This window comes from Neltuma alba, unplaced genomic scaffold, assembly GCF_004799145.2.
Source record: "Neltuma alba isolate B1F8T4 unplaced genomic scaffold, ASM479914v2 tig00010511_pilon, whole genome shotgun sequence".
Classification (NCBI taxonomy): domain Eukaryota; kingdom Viridiplantae; phylum Streptophyta; class Magnoliopsida; order Fabales; family Fabaceae; genus Neltuma; species Neltuma alba.
In genome coordinates, this window is record NW_021635387.1 from 860,614 (window position 1) to 880,293 (window position 19,680).

Consider the following 19,680-nt stretch of genomic DNA (forward strand, 5'->3'; position numbering starts at 1 on the left):
TCTTATTATTGTTTCTGTTGCTGGCTTGCTGCAGCCACTACAAAAAATTGCATTATTTTATTTATGATTATGATTTAGAAATATAATGTCTTGAAATATTTTTATTTAAAAAAAATAATTTAAAGGACTATATAAAATATGGATGCATTTTAAAAGTTCATTTAATTTTTTTTCCTCACTGGTTGTGGTCGGGCCTGGGGCCCTGGACTAACTCACAATTTTATGAAAATAAGAAAATATTATATGTAGAAAATAAGAAAAGTGTTATGAAAATAAGAAAAATATTATATGTAGAAGATAAAAGAGAACGGAAGAGAAAGAGGGAGTAATCTTTTATTTACTTCAAAAAATAAATCTACATAATTGTAAAATACAAAACATTTGGAGATTATGTCTATCTATCTATTTAATCATAGAAAATTCCTAAAAAGCCATTCATGTTGTAGGTTGGCTTTTAGTGTGAAATGTCAACAGATAGCTTTTGAAAGGTTATGAATATCTACACTTAATACTGTACTCTTTCGGTTCATTTTTATAAGAGGCAATTGTCCAAATTAATTAAAATTAGTTAAAAATAATAAATATATAAAAAATGTAATATTTTTGCCAAAAATATTTTCATTTATGTGGAAGAGAGAATGTATAAAAATTAAATATAATGAGCATTATTTAATAGAAGTAATATGAGAATTCAACAAATAAAATTTGAAATAACCTTTAAATGTTTCTTGTAAAAGAAAAGATGCACCACTTCACAATTGTCCCTTGAAAAAAAGGAATGGAGAGAAGGAGAGTAATATTTATAACAAAAAGCAAGTTTTTTCTTTTTATCTAATATACACATTTTTTTAAAATTTTGTCACTCAGTATTTTCATAAAAATTTGTTAAATACTACTATAAAAAATAAAATCTATTTTCCTTAAACTTCTGTCTTTCAATTTTTGTGGAAACGTTAAAAATTTGAAAAAGGAAAAGAAATTTTGGCTCTACCCCTGCCTTCTTAATATAGGCACGTTAATATATATCGTTGGCAAAAATGTAGATAGATTAATAATTTTCAATGCACTTGCTTCGAATAAAAAACTCAAGAAATCGTCACTGTATTGCAGTTCCTGGGGTTTCTGGAGCTTCTGTGCCTTGCTTCTTCTCCATAGGCTTTACTAGGTGTTTGAGCAAAGTAGGCATTTCGTGAGATATGGAAGACATAGAGGATCTGTTAATTGGAAGCGGGGACGGATCTCCGCCGGGTTTTCGCTTGCCGGTAACCTCCGTTGGAATGAACCCAAAGAAGAATAGGAACAAGGGTAATCTAAGTCACAAGCTTTCTCAAATCCATGACTCCACTTCTGCTAGCTCGTTGTCCCCAAAAATCCCCGGCACTCAGGTCCATTCTCATTGAATCTCTCTCCTTCCTCCTTCTTGAAAGTTCTTGACTAAGTTTGTCTGTGTTGATGCTGCAGACCATATTTATAAAGACCTTCGGATGCTCCCATAACCAGGTAATGCTCAATTTGCACGATTCGTTCTTTTCTTGAGCAGGCCTTAAGCTACTTCACTGCTAATTGTGTGTTGGTTTACTGAAATGTTTTCAATGCTCTTCAGGATAGTTGGGTATGGTTTCTGGAGATTGCCCTTTTTAAGTTCATAGTTTATTGTACTATCAATTTTTAATGTCGTAATCCTTATTTCTTGATAGAGCTATTGGCTTATTGAGCTAGACCATAAAGTATTTATGAGCTAATATTAAAGGTGAAGAGTGCATAGCCAGTCCCATGCATATTAAAACCCCATGCTCGCACGCACCCCCACGCATCTTCCTACGTTACATCCAGCTCTGATTTAGGAACTGATCATGCTTCTTTAGAAGCTTTTTCTTCGTTGTATGAACTTTTGAGGGTGAGTATTGTACCCTGTGTTTAATTGGTCTCAATCAATAATTTTCATGTACTGTATGAACAGAGTGATAGTGAATATATGGCTGGTCAGCTTTTAGCATTTGGCTATACCTTGAGCGATAATCCTGAAGAAGCAGACCTATGGCTGATAAATACGTAAGGCCTTTAGCTTTCTCACTCTGTTTCTGTGTTTTCCCCCCTGTAATTTTTTATCATACATTATATTGAGGCAGTAAATTGTGAAACTAAATCATATTTTAGTTCATGGCTTAAGTTTGATACCTCCCATATTTCTATTCCAAAGTTTCTGAATTTTACATGATAGATTAATCAATGAATTTATTAACTCTGAATTGAATAGTCTTCCATTTTTTGGTGTAATTCTTGAGCATGCAAGGAGGCCCAACATCTCAGGACCATCAACTGATGCTAATGAAAATAAAATGTACTATCTAGTTGAATAAAGAATAAATGCATAAGAAAGAAAATCATGCACATAGGATGCAGGTGCACCGTGAAATCTCCGAGTCAATCTGCTATGGATACCATAATAGCAAAAGGGAAAAGTTCAAATAAACCTCTAGTGGTAGCTGGTTGTGTTCCACAAGGAAGCCGGGGTTTGAAAGAGCTTGAAGGGATCAGCATAGTTGGTGTCCAGCAAATTGATCGTGTGGTTGAAGTTGTGGAGGAAACTCTAAAGGGTCATGAGGTGAGGCTTTTGACCCGTAAGACACTGCCAGCACTTGACCTTCCAAAGGTGAGTGAACTGCTTGCATGACTGCTGTCCATTTTATTCCCTACCCCAACAGTTCACACTTTCTTGTAGTTCAGAAGTTCTTTTATGTACACACACAACAATGATGTTTTCCTGCTTACCTGGCGAAAGAATATATGCTTTGCTCTTGACAACAGGTGAGGAAGAACAAATTTGTTGAGATTCTTCCTATTAATGTTGGTTGTTTAGGTGCTTGCACTTACTGCAAGACAAAACATGCTCGAGGTCACCTGGGGAGTTACTCAATTGATGGCCTTGTAAGTACTGGCATTTAGAAGAAGCTACCATGTATTGTGTCATTTTGAGTTTGCTGTTATATTTTTGGACTTTCTCTACTATAGGTAGGGCGAGTAAAATCTGTCATAGCTGATGGAGTCAGAGAAATATGGCTGAGCAGTGAAGATACTGGAGCATATGGTAATTTCTAACAGTGACCAATCCTTTTATTCCGGTCACTGCTTTAGCATATTTATGAATGTGATCTTGAAGAGTTTCCTTCGTACTCAATGCAGCCACAATTCTCATCCGGAAACTTTCTTACCAGTGTAATAATTTTTTTTTTTTTTTTTTGGGTCTTCTGGTTGATATTTTTACAGGCCGTGACATTGGTGTCAATCTTCCCACTTTGTTAAATGCCCTTGTAAAAGAACTTCCACCTGATGCGAGCACAATGCTTCGCATTGGAATGACCAACCCACCTTTTATCCTTGAGCACTTAAAAGACATTGCAGAAGTTTTGAGGCATCCGTGTGTATACTCTTTTCTGCATGTACCAGTTCAGTCTGGAAGTGATACTATCTTGACTGTAAGTTATGCAAATTGTGTATAAGATTCTGTAGAATGGAATGATAAGGAATTTTTTTCCCCTATATATGGTGACTATTCTGAATGTTGCAGGCAATGAATCGAGAATATACTGTGAGTGAGTTCAGGACTGTTGTGGACACATTGACTGAGCTTGTGCCAGGGATGCAGATTGCCACTGATATAATATGTGGATTTCCTGGTTAGTTGATGGTTGGTCTTATCAAAGTATTTGTTCTGTCACATGCTTTTCCTGATCTGTTCAATTTTAGTTGCGATAAACAGCTGAATTAAAATTACACCCAAGTAGCAGATGCTCTAAATTTGGTTAATTTTGTTTGAAAGCTGAAGAGACTTGATTCTGGCATTGTTAATATAGCTGAAATATGTCTTCGTCCGTGTAAACAGAGGTGGGAGGAAGCAATATAGGTAATTATAGAGATATAAACAAAAAAAATGAAAAAAGAAGAAAACATATCCGCCTCCTTTGGTCTTTGGGCAATATAAGGTACATTTCAGTTCTGACAAAGAAATCCCACAACATGACCTGTTACCTTTCCCTCTGTTCAGTGACCCATGGTTGCTGCATTCTCTCTCCTCTCATGTACTACATGACGTAACTAATTGCAGACAGACCTCCTTTTCGCCCTTCGTCTGCCACCTTACTCTTAATGTCCTTTTGAGCTTTTTGAGCTTTATCTTGTTTCCTCACTCAGGCCTTTTGCCATTTAATATATGCTTCTGGGTCTTATATTTCTTCCTTACAAAAACATTTCCTCCAATGCCACTAAGTCCGTAAAAAGCATCAATAATGGCTTGAGCTATATAATGACAATGACTTTGTCGTCACAAATTAAGTGACAATATAATTGTAAAAGCAAAATGTAATTGAGCTATATAATACAAGTCTCTTTTCGTCATCATGAAATGCAAAAAAATAGTTGGAACTGTATAAAATAAACAAGTTTTAGTTATTTTTTGGAAGGACTTACTGTCCTTGGTCCCCCCCCCCCCCCAAAAGCAAACATTTATTTCTTGGATTTCTCCAGGTGAAACTGACGAAGATTTTGCTCAAACTGTTAGCCTAATTGAGGAGTACAAATTCCCTCAAGTCCATATTTCACAATTTTATCCCCGACCAGGTATGTCATTAATGGTCGCTATGTTTGCCATTTCATATTTGGTCAATGCAATTACTAAAATCTGTGAGACTTGGACATTGGAATCCCAACATGTTATTTAACCTAATGTTTGTATTGTATTCTAGGAGTTGAGACCGACAATCATCTTTTCTTGTTTTTGTGATAGGCATGGCAGATCTTCAATAGATTATATGCTCATTGTAATGAACATTGGACTTCCTTATGGACCATTTCTACTGTATTAAGTTCAAGTGTCTTGGGAGTAACAAGGAGCAAAATTTTCTTTGCCTGCGTGCAGTGTTTCCAGGCTTTACGAGGCCATGCAAAGTGTTCTTGTTTTCATGCCCTCCCCATTTAGTTACATATCCATTGTGCTTTTGAGTTGTTCTCAGGTTAAAGAGAATGGAAATGTGTATGGATGAATTGGTGATAGAAAGTTGACGATTTGACTATATGAGAGATGTATGCAATGCACACGTGCACAACTCAAATAGATTTAGCATTTGATTTTTTTTTCCCCCCTTTTTTAAGTATACACAGACACTCTCCCTAGGATTGAAAACTAAAATGAAGAAATTATGGGGAAGAATGGCTCTAGTTGGTTCTTCCTTGAACCTTAAGCAAATTTGCCTGTTTCTATTTTATAAAATGAAAGAAGAGATCATAAGTCTTAGGATTTTGCCTGATGTCTGGTTGGGAAATCCGTTGCTTGATGTTCCCTATGCCTCTTGGAATTCCTATAGGGGAGAAAGGAAAGTCTATATTTTCTGGTTGATGTCGGATTTCATAACCAAAGCCTCAACTTCCTCCAAATGCCAAGATGGTTGTAGGGGTCGTTTTTACTGTCAGGTGGTTGGTCAATCTGCATGTTGCCCCTGTAGCTATTAGAAGGAGTCTGAGTCTCCTAATTCATTCAATACTGAGATGAAGTTAGGATGAGAATGGTAACTCAAAGCAGAAGGTTTTTTGGTTTCCGGATGTAGTTCAAATACCCATATAAGCTCCACTACATGTTCTCTGTCGTGCCATTATGGTTCCACCAGTGTCTTTTTGTCTGAGCAAAACTGTGAATTCGTCTTCAATGATTTTGAAGCCAAAATGTGCTTCAAAGCCCCTTTGAGTGACTTGAAACCCGCATTTCTTATCAACAAGGACAATTTTATGACAAAGGTTGCAGGGTATATGTACCCTCTTACTATGATACTTCACCCAAGTGTGTGCATCATTATCCAAGAGTCAGACATTCAAGGGAAAAGGCACTGAACGAATTGAAACTAATACCTTTCTTGTTGATTGCCACTGCTTGTTCAAGAACAACATCACCTGTGAAGTTCTCTAGTATTTCTGCCATTGCATCTGTATGATATTTGAGGTAGGTTGAAACAGTATCTTCTCATGACAAAAAATCCAGGAATGGGAAAGATAACATTTGGATTTGCTTCAGATAAACTTAAAGGATGTAATTCCTTGAAAATGATTATAAATTTGAAGTATATCAGAAGTGCCAGGGATTTTCTTCTTCTTCTTCTTTTTTTTTTTTGGTGGGCAAATTGAGATGTATAGGGGTGTCTGCCCATTGGAGGACAAGTAGGCAGAGATTACAAATAGGGGTCAGCAATGGTGTCTAAAGGAGGGGGCGGCAATGCTGAGGAAATGAATGATGTAGAGATGAGCCTGAAAAGCTCAAAGAAAAATCTTCCCTTTAAGATAGAAGCAGTATGTTCTTTCACTAAGAAGACTCGTGAATTTTAGAAAGTTTTGTGATGGCGCTATTAAGTAAGGTGTCAATTACAATTTTGTGTAGAATAAGAGGGCTATTGCAATTTAAAACAAAGAACAGGGTGAGATACAATGATTATAATTATATTCTTGTTATTCTGCGTTAGCTAATAGTTTTCCTATGTAAAATAATCCTGCATTGGAATTTGAGCTTGTCAAGGTATTACTTGTTAAAAAATCAAGCTAGACGTTGTAGTTTGTAATTGAATGTATTATTTATCTGCCTGCCTTGAATATTTCGTAAAATTTACTCTCCCTTGCCAAAACAATGACAACACCAATAAAAATGAATAGGGACCCCTGCTGCAAGGATGAAAAAAGTTCCAAGTAATGTGGTGAAGAAAAGAAGTCGTGAACTGACAAATGTTTTCGAAGCCTTCACACCATATAATGGAATGGAGGGCAAAGTTGAAAGAATTTGGATTACAGATGTTGCAGCCGATGGAATTCACTTGGTAAGGCATTATAATAGCGCTTCATTAATTGCCTTTTTTTATTATATGATTATTTCATAAATATGTTTTTTGTGGAAATAAATATATATAGTATCACATAAGTGGATGCCTATAAGCAGCTATTCATTCAACACAGCCAAGGGGTGTGGAGAAAAGAGGCCTACTTTCATTCTGTAGTCAAAGGCTTAATGAATTTGGATTCTCTCTGTTTTAAGGAAATAACAAGATGTCAATTTTAGAGATTGATAGATCCTTTCTGTGTACAAAGATCCACTTGGCAGTCTTGTTTTTCTTTTGTTTTTTGTTTTTTTTTTGTTGGGCCTGAGTAAAAGGCTACAGAAGCCACACTAAAGCTCTCTGCAACGTGGGGGAGGATGAGCAAGAATTACTAATTTGCTCTCCAGACATTTGACAGTCTTTTTTTATTTTTTGAGAAACTATGCAGATCATTAGATGTGAATTCTTTGAAGCACCCTTTTGTTGCACTTGTAACTGTTGTATATTATTATTATTATATGTCCATTTCTTTACTGTATCTATCATCTAAGTCAATTATTTTCAAATGCCCAAGGTTGGTCATACCAAAGGATATATACAAGTTCTTGTAGCTGCCCCAGATTCCTTGTTGGGAACTTCAGCTATGGTTAAGATAACGTCTGTTGGGAGGTGGTCTGTTTTTGGGCAAGTTATTGAGACACTCAACCACACAAATGATATTACAGCTTCAAGAAAGAAAACATCTCATTACGATGAGTCTTCTCTCTGCAATAACTCATCCGAGAGTGGTGCCTGCTTTGAGAAGATGGAATCTTGTGCATGTGGAAATGACATCTGCTGTAGTCAAAGTGCTTACAAGGAGAATGATGTTTCAAGAGACACCATGTTGCCACAGAAACATATGCGCCAAAGTTTAATTGGATGGATACTGCAGAAGCAGAAGCATCTGCATGACAGAAAGGTAAATAGTGAACTTACCTCACGATCAATTGAAAAGCAAGGGACCCGTGAGATCACAAGAGAGTGGGATTTTGTTGATAAGGCTCTTTTGGGTGGAATATTTGTCAGCCTCTTGCCTATCATTGCTCTCGTAGTAGCTCGAGTTATTTGGTCTTGGTAAAAAGTTATTAAATTTTAACTCCCCCGTATATTTTTTTGAATGGGTTTAGCTTCCCAGGTGATCGAAAATTTTGACATTCACAAATTTCTGCTAGATTTTCATTTTAGTCTTCATATACAAGTTCTTATGTGAATTGTCGCTGCCGGCGATGCTTGGCATATTTACGGGAACTAGTTGTATGTTATGATTAACGTAGAATATGGATCAATGAGCTAAAATGTTGAAACTTTATATTCACTCCTTCTTGACAAGTTTCTATGGTTCATCAGCATATATGACTACAGATTGATTGAGACTTTCAATTCAAGCAGCTCATTAATCTTCCAGCTATTTAGGTGGAAGGAGGAAGAGAGAAGGGTGTAGGAGGAACACAAGTTTAGGCCCAGGATTAATTTAAGGGAGACTTGCGATGAGCTTCTAATAAAATAAAGTAATTACCTAGTTCCTAATGACAAGTGAGTATTCATAATTTCCTATTATAGATTTTGTCATTGCAAGCTATTTTGTTATTATTGGGACTTTTAATAATTATGTTTTTTCTTGGAGCTTCATAATAATTCTCTCTTAATTTAATGATAGTTAGATTTCGGGGGTAAAAAAAGAAATTTGCTAAAAGATGTGTTGCTTATGTGGTTAACGCATTAGGTATATAGAATTTAAGACATTAAATACGGGTTTGCTTTAAACAAGATCTATGAATGAATGAAGTTTTAGATAAGAGAAGTCAACACATTAAGATCAATAAAAACAAACGAATATTTGAAAGCACTTTTTATCGTTAAACTCAAGGCTGACATGTTAAAATGTTTATAGGGAGTAACCATAGTTTTTCAAAGCAAGTTTAATACGTTAAACTTCGGAAGTAAAAACGAGTTTTCAATAAAGGGTTGGGCTCAATATTTGAGCAAGTCATAAGACAACCACCCTTTCCTGCCGTTGTCAAGGATCATAGGACAGAGCTTTGCAGTCTTATCCTTTGGGAGTTTTGTGAATTTACTTCACAGTATCGTGGTGTGTTAGGAACTCTGTTTATAGTTTTTAGAGTTGAGTTTGATGTATTTCATTGGCTAGCTACTTTTAGATTGGTGTTTGTAATAACTTTGGGTATATTTGGATTGGTGTTGGGCAAAACTGACTTCTAGTCCAACTAACTCTTGTAACTGAAGTTAGAATAAAAGTCAGTTAGGGTATGTTTGGATAGGTACTTCTAAAAGGTCAGTTGAAAAAGTTGAAAGTTGTTTGGATAATTAATAGAAAAGTTAGTTTAGTTATAAAATGACTAAAAAGGACATGAACTTTATTGAATAGTAGTTTTTGAAATTTTATGTTTTTAATGTGATAATAGTTTAAAAAAATGTATAAAATTATTATGGTAAAATATAAGTAGTATATTTGTGAAATTATGAAATAAAAATATTTGTTATGGAGAAAAATTTAAAAACACATTGTAGATAATTAATTAATTATACATAATGGACAAACATGAATATAAATTAAAATTCATTTGGTCTCTAATTAAAATAAATGAAATCACATAACTAATTAGATTGTAAGCTTTGCACAATATGGTCCCTAATTGAGTCACGAACACAATTCATTTGTGCGGCAGATGTTAAACTTGATGAGGATGCCTCACCAGCTACATGACTATTGTCTTTGTCTATTACACTTCCATGTTCAACTTCTATAAAGCTGTCATCAGTTGGAGAATTTTGCTTGATAAAATTATGGACAGCCATTGTTGCAAACTATGTAGACCTGTGTTTGAAACTTGAATCTGGGCATATTTCTTAAGGTTGCAAACCTAGTCTTCCACACTCCAAAAGTTCTTTCAATAGTGCATCTCAAACTTGAATGATAATAATTGAAGGCCTCATTGTGATTTGTAAATTCTGGGTGACGATTAAAGTTTGGAAGGTGATAACGCTCACTTTTGTACGGGCCAAGGTATCCCATTTGTGATGGATAACCAACATCAACCAAATAATATTTTCCTAGAAAATCATGACTCAATTAGGTTGAGGTGAAAATAATACAAGTGAAGCTAAATTTAAAAATAATTAATTTGGGAATTAAAGAAATATACCTTCAGGTGGATGAGGGAAATTCATGGATGGAGTTGAGATAGCAGAATGAAAGACATGGGTATCATGTGCACTGCCTTCCCAGCCTGCCAACACGAACGTGAAGCACATATTCTAATCACATGCAGCCATGACATTTTGACTAGGAAATCCCTTCTTATTGATATATTTGTCTTGCCTAGCTTGACTAACCTTATAGTTTATGTACGTACCATCAATTGCTCTAATTGTATCCTTAAAAAATGAGAAGTATTGGGGATCATTTGTTATATTTGGATGACAATAGGAAAATATAAGATCAGTTGGCCTGATATTTTCTCGAGATAAATTGAGGCAAGCAGCTGACACTGTATGAAAATGCTAACTGACAGTTTCTCCTAAACACTAAAACCTTTCCTGAATCATCCTATTACACTGGCCATGAGCAATTGTATTCAAGAACATGGCAACAGATTCATAGACACCCATGTACTTAGTATTTTGTAGCCCATGTTCAACCAATTTAGAACATAACTGATGGAATGTCTCTGTTTTCATTCAAAACATATCCTTAGCTTGTCCTTTATGCCCGTCTAAAAGTTCTTGAACCCAAAATAACCAGTTTGTTCACTAGTTCTACATGGCTGTTTGCACAAAAAAGGTGTCACATACTGACCCATTAACACGCTTAGCTCTGATAATTGTGTTGTGTGTTCATGTAAAGCGGGAAGTAATTGAGACCATTTGTCTCCCCCATCCTCATCCCAACCCTCACCCCAACTCTCGCCCCAACCCTCAGTTGAATCAGACATAATAAATATGTTACCTGTGAATAGATAAATACTAAATGTAAGTAAAATTTCCACCAAAAAAAAAAAAAAGAAAAGATAATACACAAATTGTCATTAAACTTTAACATAATAATTAAACATAGTCATGAAACACAACATTAAACTTAGTCATTAAACATAGTCACGAAACACACAAAATTAAACCTAGTCATTAAATACATCGTCATAACATATAGTAGTATATTAAGGTAGAAAAACAAAAATCATAACAAGTCCCCGGACACAACTCAAGGATTCTTGGTTGCAGCATATGGCAGTGGATTTTCAGCATTGTGCTTCAACCAAGCCACTAATACCTCTTGATTTTCTCTCAGACCATCATATATGTCCCTGAAAGTCTTGTTTGCTAGCAGATTACAACACACGACACAAAGATGAGTGTCACTAACAATTTCCTCCATACTTAGCAGATCAGTGGTCAGCTCAGTAGTGTTATCACTATTGGAGATTTTGTTTACTGCCGCTGCTGTACTAATTAAAGCCTTCTCAATTGAGCTTGCTGCATCTGCTATTCTTTTTGTCGCTGGCATTTTTTGCTTCTTGTACTTATCTAACCCTTCACCTCTCTTCCCCTTCCTTTGGCTCCCTGAACCACTAGGTATACTGGGTATAGTGTTTGATGTGTTTGCAGTTAAATTGATGCCGTCCAAATTGTCCGAAACTCCTACACGGCGTCTAGTGTCAACACCTAAAAGCCCGTCTTCAATGTCCCCTGAACCTTCTTCCCAATCCATTGTTAGTCGGTAATCATTTGGCTGATCAGCCCTCTATGGCTCAGGCTGGGTCGAAGAAGGTGACCACATATCCTATCCTGATGCCATAATGCCCTTGAATATGGTTTCTAATTTAGTCCAAAATTTTAACCCATGCTACCTAAACTTTTCATATACTGGATGTTCCTGCAAAGCCAAAAGTAAACAAAAGTTAAATTATTTTCAAAAGTCACTAACTACTTAAAAATTAACAGAAGCTAGTTCATACCCGCTTCTTTCTCTCCCACCACTCAACAATGCCACCACTGTGTTCCTTTCAGGGTCCCACCCTATACCGGTCTCCTTACCAATTAGCTGCTCAAATGCCTTCCACTCTTTCCTCAAGTTATCCAACCTATTTTTCAGCTGTCTTTTCTCATATCCTCTCCCTGTCTTTTCATTGAATGTTTTGTGAATGTTGTCCCAGCCTTACTTTGTAAACGAGGATCCTTGACGATGTTTGCTATAAATTTGGTCCATGCATATTTTGAGAAAAACATTAGTAGTGCTTGCATCCGAATATGCTTTGCCTTTATTGTTACTCATTGTTCTTGATAAAATTACATATGTATCAAATCCACAATAAGTTTAGAATCAAGTAGTAACACATAGGAATAAACCCACAATTTACTACACAAAATTTAACTCAATCAAGGGGTGTTACTGATCCAACACCTTGAGGCATGCCCACCGTGAGCAAGAAAAAGTGTTGGCTCCTTGAACAATACAAGATCTCTAATATCTTATGACAAAAGACATCATTCTCATTCCCCATTAAACTTCCTATCATTATTTATACAGCCTAAAAATTCATTATAAACCACAACATATAGAGAATTAAAGCAATAACAGATGCTTTAAACTTTTTCTTTAGAAGCAATCAATCAATGCATTTTTAAACTAATAATGTTCATATATCTTATCCACTTTATACATCAGAGGGCAGCCAAACCACATCCCTCTTCACCGAGAGCACAAAATTCTAAATGAATCCCCTGAATAATGAGTCCCATGTATTCTAAGAATAAATATTGAAAATAACAGAGTTTACAACATGCTAAAACAAATTAAAAAAACTATTTTCTAGGAAATTAGAATGTACATTAATTTAAGAAGAAGAATGTTAAAATCATGAAAAGGAGCTAAAATCCTCGACCAAATGATTGATGAAGATTGATGATAAACTTCCTTCATGGTAAAACAAACTTTATCAATCCATATGATATTGTTTAAGCTCATGACTTTTTTATATTCTGAAAAAGGAAAACAAATTTGAAGTTAAACCCCCCCACAAGTCTGAGATTCAAGATTGATTATATTCCTAGAATGGCTCCTAGCAGCATTTCGAGTGAAGCAAAAGTCAAACAACACAAGTCAAGTGCAGAGAAGCAGTAGCACTGAGTTCAAGGAGAGTGAAGCAAATTCATCACAAACAACATGCAAGATCAAAAATAGAAAATTCATCACAAACAACAGGACAATTAAAAGCACAAATCACTATCAGACGAGCGGAGGAGTTCGAAGGAGAGTGAAGCAAAACGGAGAGAAGCAGTAGCGCCAACTTGAAGCTGTGAGTTGAAGAAAACTTGCCTGTGGGTTGAGCTTGCAATGGTAAATCTAGTGAAGTAAAAGTCAAAGGGAGTAGAGATGGCCGGATCTATGAGAAGCACATCGATGAAGGATAGTGAAGCTCAACAGATCTGGAAAGCAACTCACTAAGGATGAAGATCTAAAAGAAGACCACACTAATCTGCAGCAAATCAACTCCATTAATAATACCACAAACAAACTCATCTCATCCATGGAAATATTGACCCATGAGCATCAATTAGACAAGGGCACAAAAATTAGCAAATTCATCAGATACAACAAGAGAATTAAAACCACAAACCGCTATCAGAGGAATACAAGAATTCGAAGAAGAGTGAAGCTAAACGGACAGAAGCAGTAGCAATCAAGAGGCACAAAACTTGCCCTCTGCTTTGACAATATATCTAAAAGAAAAAGAGAATAACAATCAGAACTCAAACATGGCAAGAATTTCTGTACCAAATCTCAGTCTATCTCAAATATATATATGTGTATATATATATGTATCACACACACATGACCTTACCTGCAAGTTGAAGCTGCGAGTTGAAGACCTTCAAATAGCCCCAAGCAAAAGAGAGTGATGGACAGAGAAGTGTTGAGTTCAAGCTGCGAGTTGAAGACTTGCTTATGAGTTGAGGCTGCCACGGTAAATCGAGTGAAGTAGAAATCAAATGGAGTTAAGATGGTCGGATCTATAGGAAGCACAGCTACACATTGATGAAGGACGGTGAAGCTTAATAGACCCGGTGAAACCAACTCACTGAGGATGAAATGAAGATCTGGGAGAAGACCACACCGATCTGTAACAAATCGACTTTGGCTGATCCCTGGCACATCCAACAGCAAATGAAATTACAAGCTCGGTCGAACAACCGGAGGACCACTTGAAATGGAAGAAGACAATGGGAGAGTGTGAGGGAGAAGAGCAGGGGAGAAGGCTCAGTCATGTGGGAGAAAATGGAGAGAGTGAAGGAGGGAGAAGCACCGATGACAGTCAAAGACAGAGAAGTGCCAGCAAGAGGGAGGGAGGGAGAGCAGCCAATGACGGTGAAGATGGAATGCCTGGCGACTGCAATGAGCTCTAAGGGAGGGAGTGACCCAAATGTGAAGGTGGATTCGGGGGAGGGGAAATGCAGGGAGGGTTAAAACTGGTAGGTCATATTTTTATGATCTAATTAATGCTCCAATAACGATAGATCCTAGTTTCAAATGCTCCAAAAGTACCTCATGCTCAGTGTTGAAACTTTTACCGTTTGCCTTAAAAGTTGGTTGGGTCAATTGTCCCAGCCAAACAACCATTCATCTCCAGTTCAGTTGCAAACCTTAGTTTCACAATTTCCTAGGGCCTTTTAACATTTGTAACGGCAATCCAAACATCACCTTTGTTGTTTGAATGAATGAATACTTCTTTTGGCAAAAACCAAAAAAATACAGAGATTGATTGATGTGTTAAGTAGTGTAGTTGATGTTTTAATTGCAAGTCAGAATTAAAATCTATTTACATGAGATGATATACTTTTCTCTTTATATCTCTTTGACTTGATCTTTTTGTCATAGGAAGTGCAATAAATCCTCTAAAATAATCTTTCTGCTAGTTTGGTTATCACCAAACAAAATTACCCAACAAGATTTATTTATAATTTTGATGAGACTTATTTAAATTATTTTCTATCCACATATGTTTAAGTTCATGTAAGTTAAATGGAGATGGTATGTTAGGAGTTGTCATTGTGACCACCCTTTTAGGACATAGTTGATGATGTTACGAAGAGTATTCATAAGGAGTACAATAAATCCTCTAAAATAATCTTTCTACTGGCTGTTGATCATTTGGCAAAAGCTTCTGATAAGATGGAAGCTAGTTTTTGTATCATTAATCAATCTCTACCTTCCTTTCAAAGGGTGGATCTTGATGAAGAATGCTAATCTCTACTATTTTGATTTATGAGTAAGATTTTAGTTTTTATTAAAACAAAATAAAAATACTCTTTAAGAGAAACATTGCGTGATTTTTAATTTTAGGATAACTAAAAGAGGATAATTTGTGTAGATATCCATTTTTCTTCTTTCCAGAGTGAAGTTAGTGACATAAGCCTCTTCATCAACTTTTGTTGATGAATCTTTCTTGATGTGACATTTCAGTATGAAGATTTTTCAAAAGATATCCCACTTGTTTATGTCTTGATGATGGATCATCAATGTTGTGTTTGTGGCTTGACATGGTTTTTATCTTACTGTTGGTCCATGATTTTTGTTTCATTTTAATTAGATTAGTTAGGGTGATTGTAGTGATGTCTAATGTTCTTAAGCTCACTCTTATGTACTTTACTTTTTAATTGGTGTTTAGTGTGTGAAGTTGTCTTATAAGATCTATATTTTTGTAATCCTTCTATGTTGAACTAACGTCTTATTAATATATTTAATCATTTTATTAAAAAAAGTTAGGATAAATAATCCTTTTGAATATTTTAAATTTTAAGCGAAACTAAGAAAAAGTATATTTTTGGTAAACTTATGTTTTTGTAATGGAACTTTGGATTGATTATTAAAAAAAAAAAGATAATAATAAAAATATAAAAACTTGATTTTTTTTGACAAGAGAATTATAGAAGCAAATAATAATGTTATATAAAACTAATAAAGACATTTTGACTCCATAATAAGAAATTATAGAAACAAAACTTCATATGACGGTTACTATATTATAAATTTTCATATTATGGGGTCAAAAAGTCTTTATTCGTTTTATTTATTTATTTATTTATTAGCATTTTCATTAAAAATCAAAATTTTTAGGGAAAATGACAGAAAAATGACAGGTAAACTTCATAATGCCAAAAACATCACCTGAATAAGGGGAATGCCATTTTGATTAGTTGAGACCAAATTGGGGTTTTTATGTTATATGCAATGACCAAACTGTCCCGAGTATTATTTTAAACAAAAGCCAGGGGGAGGCGTGGGTTGTTTCATAGTGTAATCCCTGGTTGAAGAACGACACGAAGAACAAAGAAGAGAGGAGAAGAGAGCAGAGGAGGAAGCTGCCGCTGTCGAAGAAGAGAGAAGAGAAGAAGGAAGGGCATATTTATGGTGTTGTGGTCACCGTTAAAGAAGAGAAAGGAAAAGAACGACTGTAGGGTTACATTGTGGGAATCGATTGAAGGTAAGAAAGAGAGAAAAGGAGCAATTTGGGCTGACACAAAGGTAAGTTTGTCTAAGATTCCTTCTCTATGTTTGTTGATGGGTAGTGAAACTATACAAATGATCAATGTGAAAAGGAGGTTCATTTAGAAACCATGTCAGTAATGCTTACAAAGTTACATTGATGATTTGTGATTATGATGTTTAGGCTCCCCCAAGCCAATAATAAGATATGTTTAGTTGAAAATACAAATCGATAATGTAGAGTAAGTACATGTAAAACCTCATACAAACCTGTTTGCTGATGACTGGACCAAGGCCTGTATCTGGATCACTTTGAACACTCGTTTTAAGTGTGCTGGCACACTCAACTAATATTGATTTCGTGAAAAGATATTATAAAGGCTGCAATTATATCCAAATTTGAGGTGCCTCAATAAATACAAAAGACTGCTACATTGCTAATGGCTTTAGAAACTAAAAAGAATTGGAACACATTTTCCACAGACATTATCACAATAAGTTCAAATAGTTGGAGCCGGCTATCCTTTGACCAATCCCCTCATGGTTACAGAAAGGCATAGAAAGTATAAGTTGCTAACTTTAGAAATGTGAGATCATATTTCTGTACAAGATAAATTAATAGAAATGATACAACTAGGCAAAGGTGAAATACTTGCTTTAATTTGTGATCAAAATTTAACCAGAAGGATAAGGTGCTATTGAAGGAGTTATAATCATGAAATAAATTTAAGAGAATGTGAAACAAGATACCATGGCTTTGATTGTCCAACAAAAACAACCGTGCTGAGAGCTATACACCCTTGTCCTACTGCACCATGTTTTCATTGTTGAACTCTTGTTTTGGCATTAGTAGATTTGGTTGATGATAGTGAAGTTGATAATCTTTTTTAGTACAATGATAATAGCCCACATATGCATATAACATTAATTTCCCATGACAATTGCATGATTTTTTACTCCCATATTGGACTTAAAACAAGAATTGATTAAGTTTCCAACCCAAATTGATTTTATATCATATCATGTGTACAGATAAACAATCTCTCAAAGGAAAAAGAAACCACAATGATGAATCGCACTTACTTAAACACGTTTTCCTTTAGCTGATGCTATTGAATATATAGCATTCCAGCCTTATATATAGAAAAGGATGATCAGACGAGCATATAATGAACACAAGCATTCTCATGAAAGCAGCATTTAAACAGGTTTTATGCTTCGATTCAAGAATAAAATTTTAAATGTTCAAAGAGAACTGAAAATTTTAAAACTTCACAATACTTGATTAGCTGTCCCTTGCTTTTCCATCCATCCAAAGAAGAGGACTTATGACATTTTTCAAAAATTTCCCTTTATTTGTTTTCCCTTGATCAAAATAGAACTTTAGTTGAGGGTCATATGAAGAGGCATCATAAAAGAGCCGGATTGAAATAATAAATTGATGAGATTACTCACAACATTCGAACTAACAAAAAATACAACTTTGATGTCGTCATCATGACAAATAGCATTTATAATATCCTGGAACCAATTGCAAAGATGACAAAATTATCCAATTAAAGTGGCATTTAAGCATAATATTAACTAGTTGTTTCCTCTAGAATAATAATTTTAGAATTCGTTCATTGATTTTTCATTCAAATACTCAAGTTCGAAATATAATACATCCAACTTGTTTAAATCTATAACTAGTTGCCTATGAACACTATGCATGAGAATGGTAGTAGGGGCCAAAAGTAGGGTTGGTTTTAAATGATTGCTGATATATACACTCGCATATTCTTCAATTAGATTCAACACTTTTCATAAGACACTCACTACAACAACCATAAATAATGAAATTTGCCCAATTCTGTTCCAAAAGAGTCAGTAGAATTTTTATGTAAACTTGATTTATTCATTTTTATAGAAGTCAAAGTTGATGAATTAGTTTTAGCAAACAAAATTTATGCTACTTGGATTTCATACTACTAGGTTTGTCGCATTGTTGAACTATATATGCATTCCTCCACTTAACATTGTTCTTACATGCTTGGAGATTAATTGTTTTCTGACACGCTTTTAGTAATGTGTAGTGTAAAAAAAAATGGTGTTGGAGGGAGAGACATCAACTTCAAAAGGGGCAAAGAATGGGTATGTCTTATTTAGAGAGGAATTTACAAAAGGACAAAAATTCGAGAGTGTAGTAAATAGAACTAATGAGGCAAAAGAGGCATGGGCAAGACTGTCTATCGATAAGAGGAAAATATATAGTGAAAGGGCCAAACAATTGAGGCACAAGAAGAAGAAAAATAAGAGAAAATAAAAAATGTTCACCCGTTACTCTGTTCGTCAATTCATGTCATTAGTGGAATTTGTTAAAAGTGATGAAAGTTTAAGACAAAGGATAGAGAATATAGGATTCTCTAAGTTGTGAAATGTGGATTGTGACAGACTCTCATGTGAGTTAATTGTGGCTTTCATTCAATCATATGTCCAGCAACACATAAATTCAAAATTAGGGGGAGGACAGAAGAAATTGAGGCAAATGATATGGGAACATTGCTTGGTGTGCCCCATATTGGGAAAGAGGTAAAAGGAGATGTAGATGAAAATGATGACACATATACGAAGTTGAGAAAAAGTATGATAATGTTGTATATAGCATGATATTAGCTGATATAAAAAGTAGAAAGGATAATAAGCACTTTGAATTATTATTTATGTTGGTCACACTTGGGACATTTCCAGCCCCGACTTCAAGTGCAAAAGTTTGTGACAAGTTATTAAGGGTGGTGTGTTCAACTATGAATGGATATGAACAATATGATTGGGCGACGTACATCATGAATGACCTCTAAAAGGAAATAGAAGATTATGTGAATTTGTCTAGGAAGGAGAGATGCAAGTTGCACTGTGGGTGGATGTCTATACTTCTTGCTGGTATGTTTTTAGTTAAACATGTTCTTAAATGTTTTTGTAACTATTTAATTCAATTGGCTAATATGGGGTGTTCAGTGATTGTTGTTGCAGCTATATTTGGGTGAAAAATTCCCATTGTTAAAAGCTATTAACCATGACCTAAGAAATGTTATTGCATATTGGATGAACAAGAGACTAAAGGAATTGGTCAACAAAAAGTCAAAGAGTAACATAGGCTTATTGTACAAAAGAAAGTCTACAAAAGTGTAGGAAGATATAATAAGTGTTGCTTATCTACTACCGGTGTGTTCATAGATTTGTAAGTATAAATTTCATTAGTGTGTAATGAGTTTAACCATTTAATAAATGTGTTATGCAGGAATTAAA

At 35.1% G+C, this 19,680-nt stretch overlaps 2 protein-coding genes across 2 annotated transcripts; one reads left to right on the top strand and one right to left on the bottom strand.

Moving 5' to 3' along the window:
* The first annotated feature begins 1,122 nt into the window (after window positions 1-1,122).
* LOC114756848 (threonylcarbamoyladenosine tRNA methylthiotransferase) lies at window positions 1,123-8,205 on the top strand. The gene is made up of 11 exons (XM_028945788.1): window positions 1,123-1,385; window positions 1,462-1,500; window positions 1,961-2,052; window positions 2,404-2,653; window positions 2,809-2,928; window positions 3,013-3,088; window positions 3,268-3,476; window positions 3,569-3,677; window positions 4,525-4,617; window positions 6,691-6,851; window positions 7,423-8,205. Exons 1-11 carry the CDS (start codon window positions 1,197-1,199, stop codon window positions 7,966-7,968), a joined length of 1,884 nt encoding a protein of 627 aa, XP_028801621.1. The 5' UTR covers window positions 1,123-1,196; the 3' UTR covers window positions 7,969-8,205.
* A 2,904-nt stretch (window positions 8,206-11,109) lies between these two features.
* LOC114756822 (uncharacterized) lies at window positions 11,110-11,616 on the bottom strand. The gene has a single exon (XM_028945764.1). The coding sequence runs from the start codon at window positions 11,614-11,616 to the stop codon at window positions 11,110-11,112; it is 507 nt and encodes a 168-aa protein (XP_028801597.1).
* Between the last annotated feature and the right edge of the window lie 8,064 nt (window positions 11,617-19,680).

Coding starts and splice junctions, on each gene's coding strand:
- LOC114756822 (XM_028945764.1), bottom strand. CDS start 11,616: ATGGATTGGGAAGAAGGTTCAGGGGACATTGAAGACGGGCTTTTAGGT.
- LOC114756848 (XM_028945788.1), top strand. CDS start 1,197: ATGGAAGACATAGAGGATCTGTTAATTGGAAGCGGGGACGGATCTCCG. Junction 1,386..1,461: donor CAAAAATCCCCGGCACTCAG/GTCCATTCTCAT, acceptor TTGATGCTGCAG/ACCATATTTATAAAGACCTT. Junction 2,053..2,403: donor GACCTATGGCTGATAAATAC/GTAAGGCCTTTA, acceptor CATAGGATGCAG/GTGCACCGTGAAATCTCCGA.